The sequence below is a fragment of the Aquila chrysaetos genome, chromosome 8 (genome assembly GCF_900496995.4).
Source record: "Aquila chrysaetos chrysaetos chromosome 8, bAquChr1.4, whole genome shotgun sequence".
NCBI lineage: Eukaryota > Metazoa > Chordata > Aves > Accipitriformes > Accipitridae > Aquila > Aquila chrysaetos.
In genome coordinates, this window is record NC_044011.1 from 10,293,198 (window position 1) to 10,311,848 (window position 18,651).

General features: G+C 38.1%; 1 protein-coding gene across 1 annotated transcript in view; it reads left to right on the forward strand.

Annotated features, from left to right (window-relative positions):
• The window catches only part of PRKN (parkin RBR E3 ubiquitin protein ligase), an 800,965-nt gene that overhangs the window by 657,617 nt on the left and 124,697 nt on the right, over positions 1-18,651 (forward strand). Inside the window, exon 8 of the mRNA XM_030022007.1 lies at positions 13,776-13,837. Coding sequence (XP_029877867.1) covers positions 13,776-13,837 — 62 coding nt within the window. The remainder of the gene's footprint in view (positions 1-13,775; positions 13,838-18,651) is intronic.

The window sequence follows — 18,651 nt, forward strand, 5'->3', positions numbered from 1 at the left end:
TGATGCTTAAGGGATGTTTTGTTTCCCCTTCAAATAATTCTAAGGGCTTTTAGCTTTTATGTATGCTTTTATAGCTGTATATCCAATAATTCTCAGTCAGGAAAAAAAGTGTCTCTGAAATTTCATGCATGATGGTATTCTGGAGCCAGACAGAAGTAGAAGGAATGAATTTCTGATCCATGACGTAACAGACACAAGTGGAAAATACATAGCAAGCGATGAAATATTGAAAGGCAGAAATGATACAAAGTTCAGTACTTAACATATAAATGACTGCTCAGAAGTACTCTACAGAAAAAATAGTTAAGATGGTGTCAAAAGGTAAGTGTATGCGCAGTGAGACCTAGTATTGTTATTTTTTACAACTGCAACTCAGTGATCTACTGAAATGAAGAAAAGTCAAGTGAGCATTTTAATTACATGAGAACAAAAAGCTGAACCTTACAGTTAGTTTCAATAACTTGACTTTCCATTTTGCAAAAGGAAAGAAAAACCAGAGGACACTCATGCCTGAGCTCTGTTTCTCTGTTGCTGGGCAAGGGGAAGACTGTGTGTGTGGGAGGGAGAGGGGATTCCTGGGGGGACACCAGTTCTGACTTGGCTTATCAGCCTGCTTAAGTGTTAGCATCAAGGTCAGCGATGTTCTAGTCCTGATTTCTAGTGTCTGCATCAGCATTGATAGTGCCAAGCTGTGTGACTCTAGGATCCCACTAGGTATAAATTTTCAAAAAGCCTTTTTTTTCCTGATTGGAGATGATCGATACAGCAATACCTGTACCCAAGAGGGGGGGGGGAAACATACGTACCCCCCCAGCCCTCTGCAATTGGACTCTATACCCCATGGGCTTTCATATATACAGGTAGTGAGGTTGGAGATTTGCTCCTATACCTGTCTATTCCGGCTTCAGGCTCACAGCTTAGAAACACTGCACTGTTGAAAGAATACAGAAAAAAGTGTAGCTGAGGGAAAAAATGTGCATGCTCTAGATATGGGAAGTAATTCAAATATTAGAAGAAAGAGTGTCATATAGAGTGTCTAATTTAATGAAGATATATTGGACTTGTGATAATGGAATTATTGTGAGTTTTAAAAAACGTTAGACAAGACCAACTAATTACAAGGCATAGCATATCTCTGTGTAAAGTGGTAAAGAGAAAAGATGTATGCTGTTGCTCTGGATTAACTCAGAAGTTATTTGTGGCCATGTAAGTAAAGACTAGAAAGAGTATCCTCTAGTGTGGTGCAGCAGCTGTTCTGTACTAAATTGCTAGCATAATCTCATGAAATTGCTTGCACTAATTCACTTCAGCGTACCGATAAGTCTGATGGCATAATGCTGAGCTGTGGGGGTTCTCTTGTGCCCTGTACATAGTAAAGGATAGCCATTTTCCCCTGTGTTCCTAGTCAAGTGCAGCCACTGAGCTTGGGGTAAATTGTAACAGCCTTGGAAATTTAGAACCACAGTGCAAGCACAGCATCCTTCTCTGACCCACTGAAAGGGCCTATCCACCTAGCAAGAGCTGTGTTTTCTCTTTTATGCACAAGGGACAAAATTAAGGCAATTTGTGTATCAGTATGATGACTAACCAGAGCAGAATATTTTTCAGTATTTTGCAGAAATCTGTGGCTATTTAAAAAGAGATATTCCTCCACCAGGTAGAAATTGTTCAGTAGTGTAGCAGTTTTATCCCTCCTGATTAAAGTGGTTATCCCTGTTGATTAAAAAAAACCACACTGGACTGGACTTCAGCTGTACAGTAAAAATGACCAGGAATTTTTTTGTTATTCTCAATATTTTTTTTGAAGTGTTGCAGAAAGAGAGCCGGATGTTAAAGTGTTTTGTTTATTTCATAGGCAAATAATAAGTTGTGCACCATAAAAACGGATAGGCCATCTTTGATGTTCATTGACAGATCCAAAGCAAAGCATTCTTTATGAGAAAACACTGCATTGCTAATAAAGTGATCCCAACAGCCGAGCTTGTGCTGCTTAATTTGTTTCCATGGAGTGATATTATAATTCTGACATACTGAAAAATCGCCTCGCAGAGACTCATATTGCATTTGTTGCTGAGTGCATCTTTGATATAACATTTGTTATTGTAGTGCTTGGGGTGTCTTCAGAGGAGTAATATTCTAAATGAACCTGGCTGTATTATCCCTTTAATGTAGAGTAGAATTTTGCATTAAATTTTCAGCTTATTTCAAATGTGTTTCACCAGCTATTCATCACGAATGGTCTGTTCAAGAATAGGGCCAGTATACCAATATAAAGTCAGAAAAAGCCTTAACTCTCTATCTTTGGGGAACCTCTCAGGTCGTTCCAATTCTTTTCTGTTAGATGAACAGACAGCACGATCTCTTGTATTTATGCCTGCCTGTCAGGTTTTTTTATAGTAGAAACACGAATCACTGTTTGTAATGCAGGATTAGCCTGTCTCGCACAATGTTATTAGAATTAGACCTGACTAGAGAGTGACGTAAGTTTCTTTTTCTTCTGTATTTACCTTTACTTTTCATCCCACACCAACTTTGGCACTCCCAGGAACAGGCTGCCTCTTGTGTTAGAGTAAATATTAAAGAACATATGTATTATTTGTCTGGATTTGCACAGACAGAAAATGAGAGCAGTATGTAGTCCCCCCTCTGTGGGCTTCTGTGTTCTGAGCTGCCAGTAAAATGTAAAAAGATTGTACTATGATGTCCTGCTAGACCTCAAGACTGGAAGGACAGTTTGTATTGAACACAGGCATTTTTCATAATTATGTTGCCTGCAGGGTTACCACCTGCCCTAATTTGATCTGATTAAGGTGAAATGCAAAACCGTCCTCATTTCACAAGTGGAACTTTGCCGTGTTCCCTCACGGAGAGCAATAAGATATGCATACATGTACTGCTGCTGGGAAGGAGGAAGAAAAATAGTAGAATTAGGTAACAATTAAGATTTCAACTCCATCATGAGAGTGCAGGTCACTTTTAGACAATTGCTTCATTCTCTAGTGTCCTGGAAATGGTTTTCTGTCATAAAGTCCCTATGAAAAAGAGAAAATCATAGCCACTCATCCAGATATGTCTGTACTATTCTGTGAGACATAATATATTCCATGGCTTTTTAAAATTCTCTTTTGGTTGGATGGGCTTATTGTCCATGAACATTTATTTTTAGAGTAGCCTGGGCTTGCCTTGTAGTCTGAGTCATTTAGGTAGCAATTTAAATATTTGTCTAAACTCTCGGTGAAAGGCTCATGTTGAAGTCTTATAAATGCTGCACAGATTAAAGGAAAAGCATTTTTTATACACTGTTTATACAGAATGACATCATATCCCGGGAAAAAAAGAATGCAAAAGTAGGAAGAAAAGCATTGCTGTTTCTGGGTCACTGAATATTCTTTGCCATTCTCCTTTCTCCAATAGTAATTTTGTGCATGCTTATGCATGTGTGAGTAAGAGAGCAAGACCTACATGTGTGCATCTTGGTTTTTCTGTCACATTTTTTTTGAGCTTGGCATATTGATTTTCCTGTACTGTGGACAGAAAATAACCTTTTAAAAATTGCATTTTAATATCCTTGAACACTAGTTTTGTAATTAAAGAGATGGAAAGCTGTGTTTGTTCTCTGGCACCTGGCCACATCTTTCGTGATGGTACAGTGGCTTATTCTACATTACACAGTCTGTGTAATAACCTCACTTGGTAATATACGAATGAGATGGAAATTTATTGCAACATGAATTGCTGAAACTGTTGTCTCTATCTGTCATTCCCCAAATTATAGGACAGTTACTTTAATTCAACTTTTAAGGGGAAAAAAGAAATATTTACTCTCCAAATCTGATTCTCAGTACTTGGGCTTTCCAATATATTTCTGTTATCAAGCCATCAGCTGGAAAACAGCCCTGTGAACTTTGGTTTAATTTCAGCTTAGAAAACTTTTAGCGTTTTCTATATTGTACCTGCTTAATTCTGGCATTCAGAAATGACAATCTTTTAAAGACTTGCCCTTCAGTAACTGGCAAATGAAATTCTTCTATAGTTATTTTTGCCTTGTGTTGACTTTTATTCAGGGATAGTTGGATTTTCCCTGAGAAGACAATCTGCTCTCCTACAAAGTCTCCACCACATGCTGAAAGCTCCTGACCTCTCACTTGCCTTCTCAAAGGTACTGATCATCATCATCAAAGGCCAGTGCCAGCATGAAGGTGGGAATTTGAGAGAACAGAGTTTGCTTTAGAGATTTCAACTACTTTTTGAATAAAAGATGAGAAAACCTTTCATGAATTGAGCTGATTGAGCTAAAAAACTAGTATACTGAGAGTGAAGAGCTCCTTTCAGTCCAGATCCCTGCAATGAGATTTTCACTACCAAGGTTTATATGGCAGGTGGTGTTGAGTCTTCCAAAAGAAGTTTAGAGCAGTTCTGTTGTGTCTCAACTAAAAAAAAACCCACCTGGTTATGTTAGGAGCCTTAGACTTGCTGATTTCTGACTCTTTGATGTTATAAAGAAACTGTAGGAGTAACTTCTGTTAATTAAGAAGCATTTAAAAAAAAAAAAAAAAAGAAACTATGGTTTTTTCGTAAAATTTACTTTAATTTGACAGAAGTCAGTATTTGCGTAGAAAGAAGGGAGTCTCCTTTCTATTTCTGCTTCTGGAGCTGCTGTATTTGAGCAGTAAAGGTCATAGTTCAGTTTCTCATTTCAGATAGACAGACAGATAGACGGGTTTTGTTTTGTTGCATGAGTTTAGTATTCAGTGACTTCACTGAGAATTGCATGGGTGAATTTAGGCCTATAATTTAAACTGGAATATTGAGCAACCAGATGGTACAAACTATCAGTCAAATGTGTTTGCACTATTGCATGGTCACCCTGAAGTCTTAGTCTCTTGGGCAATACTGATTTTTTTTCAGAAAATTTCCCCCCCTCTGACAGACTCTTTCAACAGTTTGTCACATAGCAGTGTAGCATATACAGAAAACTGCCAAAAATAACAAGCAGTGGCATGCTGGCATTGCGCAGCTCAGTACCATTCAGGGTTTGAATGCTGATGTGACTAAACAGTATTTGTTCAAGTCTAGTTTAAATATTGTTTTAAATACACAAAAAGCAAGCAAGAAAGCAGGTTCTAAGCTGAAATGGCAGGTCAGTATTCCTGCTGATATTTTCTGTTATAAAGATTAAAAGAAAGACCCTAGTAGAAAATGGCTAACATGGTTCATTACTTCTAGTCATTTGGCTTTAAAGCATCATTAAAAAAAACAGTGAGTAGCAGCACAGTGAAGGCCAGAGTTGTGTGCAATGTAAGAAAGCCAGGCCAGCAGAATTTTCTCTAATCTGAGATACTCTATTTGCTGCCAGCAGGCAAACTTTATGTGATCCTTTCCCAACTTTATTGCAGTCCCTTTGCAGAATTTTTGCACAAGTACTTCATGAGAGCAAAAATACCTTTTGTGTCTTTGGGTGATTTTGAAATTAAGTACATACAAGCAAAAATGTAACCCATTCAGTTGGGCAACTAACATCTGTGGTAACTGGTCAGAACAGGACAAGTATTGTGTCCTGACGATCAAGCTTTCATGAAACTTTCTTGAATACTAGCTTCAGCAGCCTTTTTGATAGCAAAAAAATGTATAGGTCTTTCTACTGACTTCAGCTGTCAGAAGTCAATCAAGAAAAAAGAAAATGAACGTAATACTGTTTGATGGGAGTATTAACCAGGCGAAAATGGTATTTCAATTCTGATTTTTTTTTTCAAAAAGCAAATAGATTTCTCATTGCAGATTAAGCTTTGAAAAAGATGCACTTAAATATATCCTTTCCTGGCACACAGTCTTTTTAACAAAGTATTATATTTTGTGTACATAGCCAATGTTTTTTGCTCGTGTGAATAAGTATAAGCACCATTGACTTAACTGTTGCTATGCTAGTTTGCCTGAGCTGAAGAACTGCCCCACCATTTGTGGTTTTAGAGAGACTTTTAAAGACTTACAGGAAAGACCTTCACCATGTTGACCTCTGGGTACGTAAAGCACATGCAAGTATTGCTTGTCATGCTCTCTGGTTTAGCATTGCCCAACTGCAGAGCTGAGCTTTGCAGTCTAAATACATGCCTGCTGACTTTGAAAGGACAGAATTCAATAGTTCTTGCTTTTGAAAATATCTCCTTTTATTTTTTTTTTTCCAAAGGAATCGATATTATTGAAACACTGTAATATGTGTCTTTTTGGGCATATATTTGTTTTACCTTGCTATCTACTTATCTAGATTACTGTACAGAAAAATATCATCTGCAAACTGATGCTATCAAAATGGCATGAGTACAAGTAAAGAACCCCATGTAATTTTTTACCTTTTTGTTTTTACTGGATATGTTATTTCTTATACCAATTGTAAAGATATTTGGGTACTAAAGGGTTCTCTCCCAATTTGTAAATATACTGCTGACTACAGTCAACAGTATATTTACAAAAAATAAATCAAATCATCAGATGTTTTAGTGTGTCCAACAGGCTGAATGCTGCTTATAGCATTTTGAAATAGATCTATAGCTAAGACATATTACACTTGCTGAGAAAAGTTCTGATACCTATAGGTAAGGCAAGGGAATAACTACTGTGCATCTGTTGAACAAAAAGTCGTTTTTTTTCTTTCTTGAGGCAAAATGTTCCATGACTGAACGTACCCCAATCACGACAGATCATCAAAATAGGTATTTGAAGCAGAAGTATGAGTTATTGGGTCAGAGAATTTCAGTTTGCAAATGTGGCTCGAATGCATGATCAACATTGAGAATTCAGAAGGTAAATAAATAAGTCCTTTTGTTAATAATAAATCAATAGGTAAACCTAGCAATTACAAGCTGATTTCATGAGAGGTTTTTGACCCTGGTGTGTTATTTTATGATTAATGATGGTTAGCAATAATTGGTCTTCCAGATAAAGTTGTGTGCCCACGTGAATCCCCTTCATTTTAAGACCTGCAGATGTAAGGCTTGGGATTTGAGATGGCAAATTATTCACAGAACAGTTTTATCACCTTTCTTTAAAAATTAAATCCTTCTTACACAAAGGAAGATATCTGTAAGCACAGTGTACATCTACAAATTAATGAAGCTTTAAGTTTGGTTACATTAGAAAATTACCTAGGTAACAACAGAGAAAAAAACCTCAATAATTTACTATTTACAAAAGTATTGCTCATGAAGGTTGTAAAAAAAAACCCTGTGAAAATGGTTATAATAATCCCTTCTGTGGGTTCTGCGAGAAAACATTTCTACATCTTTCGCAATGCACAAGCACAAGCAATATTCCAAGGATAGGCTTATGTGCTTATATTCTGTAAATTACATACTTGATATTCTTCACAATATCTTTTTCTCTTTTCAATAAAATATTTTTGCATTCCAGAGAGTCTCCTTAGTTTTGTCTTTGTTCATGTTCACATAACATCAAAAAAGAGAAAAGGTCACCCAAAACATCAAAACATTTAATTAACACAAGCACAGTGAAGTCACTTCATACTTTGAAATCATTGTCAGTTCCCCTAAGAGTGACCACACTGTCACCAGCACAGGATTGCTTTTCACTGGAAGAGACAAAGAGAGCAGAAAGGTGTATTTTTTACACCAAAATTCCAATTAGTTGAACAGGTTGGAAGAGACTGGGAAAATGACATAACAAACAAATGCACGCTAATTACGGGATTTCAAACCTATTAAGTTTTGTGTGAAAGTCTAGCCTGACTCCCTTGTCTCGCTACCCCGTTACCATTCCCGTTGTTATCACACACAGTGCAGGGCTGGGCTATTCCTGTCATTCCTGCTCACTCAACAGAGTTGGCTGGGCTGGGCTGGGCTGAGTAACTGTATCTTGGCTCCGGAGTCCCAGCTGCTGTGTCCCACTGTAGCTAGAGGCTGGCTGCGTCCTGGATGGATACCTGCTAGGGCAAGCACCTCTGAGCTGCAGGCTTCTCTTGGCACCATTACTTGCTGTGCACGCATGGCAGGCCAATGTGCACTTGCCTATATATATATATATATATAAAATCATTGCTCTATTGCAAGTACTGCCATTAGAGTGCTGCATTTCCAAACTTTTAGAATTATTTGTTTCAATATGGAACATTTTTCATATCTATACTCAAGTCAAATATGATTCTACACAGAGCAATGAGAAAAAAAAAAAGACACACATCCATTAATTTTCTAAGCATGAAGTGGTTATTCTTATGTATTTGAAACATTTTTCAGTTGCAAGCTCGGTTTAGCAATTAGCACTGTGGAAAGATATCCTTTGAAGGACACTGATAGATATTCTTACATGGTTATGTTCAGAGCTCACAAAAGGATATGTACTTTTCAGAATTAACAAGTGTTGATGCAGACAGAAATTTTAAGTGAGAGAAATGGAAGTTACACTGTGTTCATAATGTAAATGCTCAGTTTGCACAGAGCTAAATATGATGGGAAAATTTGCATGCTCAAAGTTAAGCACGTGCGGAAATGATTGGGATTGCAGCTGTTGGGTGAAATTAAACTCATCTAACCTTAAAAGTCTAAAAGTTTCTTGTGTAAATCTTACCTAGTCACCTTAGAGTCCTCAATTACTGGAGATAAGTGGCTATCTTTTTTGGGCCTGTCTCAGATGATGGGAATTACCCTGTGAAGGTGTGTATTTCCTTCTAGTGACTAAAAAGGAAGCGTGCAGTGAATATATTAGACTCATGTAGCCAATATTTAGATGCTTAAATTCAGTGAATTGAATCTCACCCAACTGTACCATTTGGAGAAAGATGAAATTTAAAATGCAAAGCAGGAAATAATGCTACAAACGTATGGTAGAAGATGTAGCACACAGTCCTACAACAGACATACATACGCTTGTAACTGCAGTCAATTAAGACGACGTGTGATTCTCTGAGGCTAAAATTCAGCCAGGGCCTGTCCCACCCCAGCCGGGAGCGGGACAGCCAGGGGCAGCGGGGCAGCCCCAGCCCCGGGCATCGGGCACCTCCCTGGGGATGGCGACAGGCCGAGGCCGGGCCTGAACGTGGGCCCGGCTCGGCGGGGCCCATGGCCGAGCAGGGCTGTGGGGAGCCGGAGGCCGGCCCTGCCGCGGCATCGCGGGGGCAGGGGCTGACGGCCCCGGGGCTGACGTGGGGTCCTGGGCCGTGGGGGAGCCCCGGGGGGCCGGCCAGGGACAGTCGGGGCTGGCGGTGCCCCTGGGGCCCTGGCACTTGCATTGGTTCTCGGTCAGCTGTATTTGTAACAGCAGTCATTTTTTGCTTTCATTTTGCCAGTTTATGCAATATTAAAGGGTTGATTTAATTTTTCCTTTGCCTTCTCACTGGAGAACGTAAGTCGTACCAAGTGATAATTTTAAGCAAAAACAAAACCAGAAGCTAATTCTGTCTCAGAAAAAATATGTGAAGACTCGGGTAATTAAATTGGTAGTAGTTAGAATCATAGTTTAATTACAAGTGTAGCTGAAAATGTGTGTTCAGGCCAGTTGAAATCAGGGGATTTATGATGTTAGGAGACATTAAACTGTCCTTCCTAAATTTTGCTTCTTTACTCTTCTCCTGGAGATACATATACTTATGTGAATGGATTAAAAATATCTTTATAACTTTATGAAGAGAATACCACAATGTAAATTTACAGTTGCAAATTTCTGTAACTTTGAATGTACCTTTCATTCGTAAGTGCAGCATTTGGACTTAAATAATAAAGCAATATGAGAATCAAGCAACAACAAAATTATTCAAACAAGTAATCTGGGATATGATGAAACATTTAGAAGCAAATAATATGCTTAAATTTAATTTAAGTAATAAATGCTTAAATAGAAGCAATTACTTGCGGTGAGTTTATAAAGCTGCTGTTGCTTTGAACTGGGTATCATCCCTTCATAACTTTGTTTCCTGCTTAGATGTAGGCTCATTCCTAAGACACCACATTCATTTTATGGGTCTTACTGCTTTGAGGTCAATGGAGCTATGTCAGAGGAAATAGTGGTATAAAAATACTAAAGATTTTCATCAATTTTATATTTCTTACATCTTGCTCTGTCTTCACAGTTAGCAAAACCCTGTAACAGTCATTGTAGCCAAGAATACATGAAACATGTAGGTTTGAATGTGAGTTGAAAGAAGGAACTAATAAACAATTTAGCTGTCATTTTATCGGTCTGCAGAAGTCCTCAGTCCTGAGTTTTGCCTTCTGGTTAAAGGCAATTGTCCATGCTTTTGCATCATTACCTTTTAACAGTCTTATGTATAATTGTTATTGATGATTTATTTAATATTCCTATGGTTTGGTTTATATCTGTGGAAATTTCTGGTATGCCTGTACTTTTTCAAGTAATAATTGGGAAGAGGGAAATGGAAAGTTTCAGTAATTGCTGAGACCATTGATTATAAGGGTTTCTGTACTACAGAGGGCATAAGAACTAATCCTCAAAGCTTTCTACACAAAATAGCAAAAATCTGTAAAGTGCAGATTATTTGTTTCATGTGGCATGCGCTAGCTGCACATCAGAGACTTAGAAAATACATTTTTCTTTTAACATTTGGTGTGCAGGGTTTGCCAGTGAACCCACTGGCTGCTGTGTTTAACTTGTAATAATTTTCAAGTCACTGTGTGTGTTTGTGTATACATGAATATGTTGATGGATATATGGGCAGTTTTGTGAGTGAGATGACAAATAGTTCTTAATGCTTTTCAGCAGAATAGGTGTTTTTTAATCTCTTTTTATTTATAGAATGGTTATTTGTCTGTAGCCTTTGTCTCTAGTCACAGTGCAGCAATTTAACATCATCCAAGACTTTTTCAAAACTCCCAGATACTTGGTAAAAAGGGGTCACAGCACTGGAGCATGTTTTACAAAGGTCCACTTACAGAACAGAAGAAATTAAAGTAGAAATAGGAAATATCAGGAATACATCCAGAAATATCCAAAAAGAAAGGAAGACATTTCGATCTTAGTTCTTTTTTGTGTTCCATGTTTCTTCTTTATTTCCATTTTTCCCCAAATTACAGCTTTTGCAATGTGAAGATCTGAAAGGACTTCTTACAGGCAGCAGTATAATTCAGTATTGCACACATTTGACATTTCTGAACTCAGTGTTGCTGGAAAGCATCATGCCAGCAGTGACATGGTTTTTAAGCTCTCTCTCCTCCTTTTTTTGCTAGTAACTTCAGGATCTCTTGTATAATCAGCTTTCAAGATCCAGTGAAAGTCTGGACTATGAAAAGATTGAAAACTAGATTGGACAAGTCTCTGAAAAATAGACTATACAAAATATTTTATTAGGAAGAGGATGCAGCAGTGGACAACTAGTAACACTTAAACATATACATGTTTATATATATGTCTCTGTATATCTTCATACTTTTACACATTTTTTTGCAAACAAAGATCCTTGGTTCCAAAGTGTTTATAGTCTCTAACATGGAAGAAAGAGAGGATGCATGTAAACAGTTCACCTAAGGGAGATAATATAAATTATGCATGAGGGCAGAATGGGGTGGATTTCTGGGAGAAATAGGCATTCAGGAAATATGATTTCAAGGAGAATTGAAAGAGAAAAAGTTCTTGCTAAGCAAGAAAAAGGAAACTTTCCCATCTTAAGGGATTTAGTCAATAATAAATTGGAAAGGATAAGAGGGAAGAAAGAAATGATTGGCTGAAGAAGAATCTGGAAAGACTGCAAAAAGCAGAGACAAGCAGAAAGCAGTTTAGTTGGTGTTACAAAGCTAACATCTGTCAAATATTAACATGCAGTATTACATGAAGTCATAATTATCCTCTAGAAATTCCTATGGCAGTGTACAATCAATGCAGATATTTTCAGGGAAAATTATATGTGGAAAAAAAGTTAATAATTACATAAGGGCTTGAGGGTAAAAGAGAGGAACCGTGTTTTATGCAGTGAGTTCTGATCTGAAACACAGAGAAGTCAACAGCTCTGGACTACAAGTCAGGCCTCAGGTCAAGAAGTTAGTGAGACGGTTAGAGTTGATACATTCAGGGTTTGGATGAGCTGGAAGATGGAGATGTAAATCCCAGTGAAAATGGACAGAAAAATGCTGTGTAGCAGTGATTCTGTGGTGGAAGTAGTAAGGACAACTTAAAGTGCATTGAGAACAAGAAACAGAATAAACAGTGAGAGCCTAAGCATGGGGGTAGTGAGGAGAGAAATTTGAAGGTGATACAGGGGTTGTGGTCCTAGAAGTTGGGGAGAATAAAAACCCATTAAGAATCACTCAGAGCTAAAACTCACACATTCAAATATATGAATATCCTTGTGTGCTAGAGGAGGGAAGAGGTAGATGGAAAGAAGCCTAGAAGAATATCATAGGTTTTATTAAATGGGAAGAAATAGTAATATTTAATAAGACGCAAGCCAATAATAGATAATTCTTACCAAATGCTTAAACCTTGGCCACCTTAAACCTTGGCTACCTTTAAAAGGGTTTGCTGATGAAGTTGCGTTGATGGTGCATTCTCTACCTGTACCTCCCCTGAATGGAGATAAAGCATTTACCAGCAAGAAGCTGATTTGAATATCATTTAAATAAGTTCTGTAAGTAGAAAAAGTTATACCAGTAGAAGACTTGTGCTAGTATAATGTTTGCCTTTTTTTGATTATGTTGCTTGCAAGTATAAAGGCTTTTCCCTTTGTATCCCTAAGACAGCTATGCCAACAGAAGTTGTGAGTGTAGGCCATGCCTCACTGGCTTTGAGTGAAGCCACGGTGCTGATGGAGATTTCCTGACTACTGTCTCCAAATTCATTTGCCATCCTTTTAATGGCAGTCATTAAGAGTGAGAGGTAACTATTTGTAGTTGCATCAGCAGAAATGCAGGTTGATAAAAACCGTAGTTCCTCCCATGTTCTGGGGAGAACTATGCTCTTAATTCCTTTTAAGGAATTTTCTCTGTTCACAAGCAGATGCTTCAATTTATGGTGAGAAGAATAAAGCCCAGATTGCTTTCACAGTCTGCGCTTTTATCCCTTGCCAATTAGTCTGGTAGTGTACAAAGGTGAGTAGCAGCCTTGGATTTCATCGCCAGGAAGGTAATCATGGTCTGAACAGGTCAGTAAAATGCATGGCATCTAGCAAGACATATTCTTTCTTACTGGCTAGTACAGATGTGAATGTCTTTAGCAATTGAACATTAATCTGATTGCAAAGTTCTGGCAAATCGCTCCCCTGCCTACATAGTTGGTTTGTGTATTACACCTGTGGGTGACAACTACATATTTGTGAAATGGGTTATATTTGTGACAGCCAAAATTAAAGTGATCTGTGGTGCCTATGAAATCCTTCAGGGAATCGGGGAAAGCCTGTATTATGCTTAGAAATTAGTCCAAACCTGGTGTGTGAATCAGAATTCAGCTTTGGGCAGCTCCAAGGTTTTGATGTGAGATCCTCTTTTAACAGGCTTTTTGGCTTACACTAAGGGGCTGGCGGTATCTGGCAGACAGTGCTGCCCTTTTCATCTTGCTTTTGTTTGTAGTCCTTTGGGGAAAGGGCTAAAATATTCGGAATATAACCTTTCTAAGCATTCTTGGTAGCATGCTTGGAAATGTGGAAAGATTTATTTGATAGATGGTTTTCAGCATTCTGGTACCCACAGAACCATGGCTAATCTTTCTAATCTTCTTTGTCTAAGGTAATCTGTATAGTCTATCCTCTCTCAATCTATGTATCTTATGCTGAAACTGCACTGACAGGAATCTCTAAAATGCCTATTTTTGTTTCTTTCCAACAGCTGGCTGTCCGGACTCCTTGATTAAAGAGCTTCATCACTTCAGGATTCTGGGAGAAGAACAGGTGAGTTAGCATCTCAAAGGCAGCATCTTAATGTCATGAAAGATAGACGCTAATGAGACAGTTTCCTCTCTCTCCAGGGAGGCAGAGTGTATCTTGTGACCCCCAATGACCTGGAATGTGGGGAAAAAAACACACAGGAGATATATGTGAGGGTTTTTTTTTTTTTCATTCTATCCATCAGCTTTGACAGGTTATTAATTGGTACATCTGCTATCTGCCACAGTTCTTTGGCGTTCGACTACAGCAGTAAACAGGCTCTCTAAAACAGCAGATAGACCAACAATCTGACTAAGGGATTGATACTTACAGCTACTCATGATATTATCCATCTCTTTCTGTGGCCTTTTTCCATTTTTAAAAGTGTGTTTCTCATTCATAATTATAGCTGTGCTTTGCACTCAGAAAACTATTTCTGTGGAGGGATCTTAGGAAAGCATAAGTGAAGTATGCTTTACAACACTTAGAAGGTGGTCATAGTTATTATTTTGTCAACAGTGAAATTAACGTACAGAGATATTGAGAACATGGCCTTAAACTTTGAGAGACAAGTTGAATTTTCAAATGCTCAATGCTTCTGAAATTCAAGTCATCTTTATCTCTGAAGTATCTCTCCTAATGTACTGGTTCTAAAGCCTAACTGCCTGACAAAGAGTTGCAGGTACTAGGGACCAAGGGCCTGACACCTCAGCATTACTGTTTTGTATATAAGAATATCCGTGTCTTTTAATGAACCTGGCACCAAGGGGCTTGCACAAGGTTATATAAGGGCTGTGACAGAAGTAGAGGCAGCTCCTGAAATGTTAATTCAAAGTCTGGTTTCTTAGTTTTTAGATCAGATTATATTGTCAAGAACACCCTGTTGCTTCTCCTTCCCCTGTCACCCTCCCTTTTTTTGTTTCAGTTAGGCATGCTGGTACATTTTCTAGACTTCCAGTTTTCCTCCACCAGCCCCCCACTTCAGTTGTTACAGAAAGTAAAAAAACAAATTCCTTGGGGACTCATCTTTTCCTCAGCAAGAAGGCAGCATTAAGGGGAGTGTGTGTGTGGGGGGTTGTCTGACAGGAATGGAAAGAAAGACAGAAAACAGACTAGGCCAAAGGAGTTACTGGAAAGAGGAATGTGGTGAGACTGAGTACTTAGGAAGAGGAGATAAAAGAAATTATGACCAGGATTGATGGGGCCAAGAGACTGGTTAGAGCCAGGTGACAAATGGAGGGCAGAGTGAGATGAAGCTTGGGGACACTGGAGAGATGGGGCCAGCTGGTGGAAGAGGGTAGGAGTAGAAACCAGAATGGCAGGGAGAAGGGTCTGACAAGGAGCTGGGACCAAGGACTGGCAGGGGATGACCAAATACGGAAACTTGCTAAAGAGACTGGTAAATAAAGTAAGGTCTGTGCTTAATGAGCTGCACGAGGAGGTGAAGCTAAGCAGAGTAGGAGGAGTGGGACAAAAGGAGACTTTTGAAGGAAAAGTAGGGAACAGCTAAACCAAGAGACTGTGAGTATGAGGGAGAGGGCTGAACCAGACAGACTTTGATAGCTCCATTGGCAGGCCTCTGGGAATGGAGCTGTAGACCTCAGCCTTGCTAATGACCACTGACAGAGCAATAGAATTTAATTGATGGACTTTCTTTTTTTTTTCTGTTTGCTTTTTAGAAAAGGAGGTGGTAGACATGAAAATGAAGGCCAAAAGAGTTAAGAGTGCCTATGAAAATTCAGACATTAGGAAATGTCAGATTTAAGATTGTTTATATAATCTTAATATTTTCTTTCCCTGTTCCACTCACCTATCCTTTGCACTAAGAGAGTATTAAATTATATGATCATGTACAGACTTCAGAAGTGGGATGATGTAAACCGTGAGGAACCACAAAAGAAAAGATAATTAATTTCTGTCCAATAATAAGAGAAGTCTTGAAGAGAGTACAAGGAGTTTGATGAGGAAAGCCTCGCTAATCAAATAAATACAGTATTTTTGTCACTTGGAATATTTTTGGTATTCTTTCAAACTTTCATAATGAAATTGCTCCTCTTTGTATTGAATACACCTAAACAGATGAGAAATTTTTGTCATCATGCATTAGGAGCATAAAACTACACAGATGGAAAGTTGTTTTGCGGAATGGGTCTGACCTATAAACATTTGCCTTTCTCTGAAACTGGCTACATTAACAGGTTATTTGGATACAGTGGTTATCATTACAGTCTTAATTAACGTCTTTGCAAGTAGTGAATATTGCCATGAGGCTTGAATTATTCCATAAGCCCATACAAGTACAAAGAATATTGCAAGTATATTCTGTCCCTACAAAAGCATTATTATCATGAATCTACTGATGACCACAGTATCTCTTGCTTGAAGTTAGCACACTCTTCGACAGGGAGAAATTGGTGCAAAACCAAGGTAAAAAAAATTAAATACATCTAATTGAAGAAAGGAATTTCAGACCAAGTCCTTATTCACATGGCTATCTAATTATTTCTTGTATTTATTTAGTTATATAGTTGCTTTTTAAAAAGATCTAAAGTGTGTCTTTTTCTGTTATCATGCATACTAGATAGAAAAAAAATCATAACTAATTATAACAGTTTTATTCAGACTGCTTACAATTTCAGTATTATCAACCAACATATATTTTCTTCCACTCCAAGCAACAGTCAAAGAATAATAGGGGCCTGTTACTGCTTCATGTCCAATCTTGACTTATTTTTAAAATGCTTATGTATTCAAGGCCAAATTATAAAAGCAGAATGGAATATTGTGATAATCTGTTCTGATCTCCTTTAGAATACACATAACATGACTTTCTTGGATTAATTCTTGTTTAAACTGGAATATATTGCCTAGAAAAACATCCATTCTTTGTTTACAAATCACTTGCAGACATTAGATCCTATTATACCTGTCAGTAGTGAAAGAAAAAAAAATCGCAGCCTCTTTTCTTTCCACCACTCTACCAGCACCAGTATGCTCCCCACATTGTGTATCTCCCATTCCTCAGTGCCCAGATCCTTTACATTTCCAATTCCCTTTGTCCTGTCACAAGGCAATAGGTGATCATCATCATAAAAAATTACTTCAACCTATGAATGCAACTCAGAAAAAGCCACCATACCTCTGAAACAGGACTAAAAAAATTGTTTATACACCAAAAGGGAGTCTGTTTGTCAGGCAGGCAGCTAAATATGTCTCAGACAGAACGAAAGAACCTTTCAGTTTGAAGTGGGCATTCCCACTGGAACTTGTGGGTTCCAGTTAAACCAGTGGCTGCCCAATAAGAAATATAATTGTCGTTCCAGAGATTTCTATTTATTCACCTAAGAAGTGCCTTAGTGCTTTTGGAGGTGGATGGACACAGCTCAGATTCAGCTCATGATCCATCACACTGCTTCCCAGACAGAAATTCCATTCTGCAGTTGTGGGTAATATTTTGTTCCTAGAAAATTGACTTCACATGTGACTGCGCTGAAAAGTAAGTTGTTTGCTTAAACCCAGTTTACCAACAGTTCAGATGCACCTGTAGCATGAACTTAACCATCCATGTTACATGTTCATTTCTTCCTCTTCTCAAATTGTTACAAGCTTTATCACCGATGTTCTATGTTCTTGGTTTTCTTCCAAGTTATTGATAAAAATTTTAGGTGGCATAAGGCCAAGAATCAATACCTTCAGGACCTTTTTGGAAACACACCTGCTTAATAACTATTTCCTATTTACCATTATATTTTAGACATGCCAGATGTCTAAGCTAAGTTTTCATCCTCTTATATATGGCATGTTAATTTTGTATCACTCAAGATACTTAATCAAAAGGCCAGGCAGTAGCAAGACAGATGCCTTAGAGAAGTCTGCTTCGTCAACTCTCTTACCTTTATCAACCAAATTTCAGTCAAATTAAAATCAAGCAACTGTTCCTAATACAAAACCCTGGTCTCTACCTTTTGTTCATCGAGTATTTGTTTCCTGTAAATACTGACCATATATAATTTTTGTTGCTGTCATTAAGAGACAAAGGTTTTGAGTGGCTTGCAGGATCAAACCCCTTGAAAACATGTGTCTGCCTGTCTATCTGTCTATCCAAATAAAATGTTTCTTTATCTAAATGTAAGCATTGAAGGAAAACTAATGCTGAGAACAAAAGGCTCTGTATTTTAACTTGAAGCGTGAAAAGTTGCTGATTAATCCACTATTTCCTAAAAGGAGTTCTGTAATAATAAAACAGTTGTCCAAATAGTCAAACTTCTCGGTAGTCTCCTGGACATGTAAAACTCCCATGTCTTTTATGCCCTCGGGAATGCACATGATGGGAAATTCATTCTAGCTGGAAAGTCTATCTTTTAAGGTTTAGCTGGTGGCAACAAGATAGTTTTTAAAGAGGGAATTGGTTTTAGTCTTTATGGAAAGAGGTAATCATAGTCTGTGTGTTGAAATAGAAGAGTACAAGCTTCCCTGGTACATGATAGGCATCGTGAATACCTAACTTACCATATAAAACCAGCATCCAGAGTAATTGGCTTAATATGCAACACAGTAGATTTAGCAACAGATTGCTACCCCACTTGATACTTGACACTTTGAGAAGGTGCCAGAGAATCTGACCTAGAAATGTCTCCAAAAGTAGCTTTGGCTGGTTTGTTTTAGACCTCCTTTTCACAGATTCTCCCAGTCCACAAAGGTCTGTACAAGGCAAAGAGAGTCTTCTGGACACGCAGCCCCAGGAAGGGTAAAACCTGAAGCTTTCTAACTGTCCTTAGCTCTCTTGAGCTTTTTCTTGCAATTTGATCCCACTGTTCATAATCCATCCTTTTCCCCTA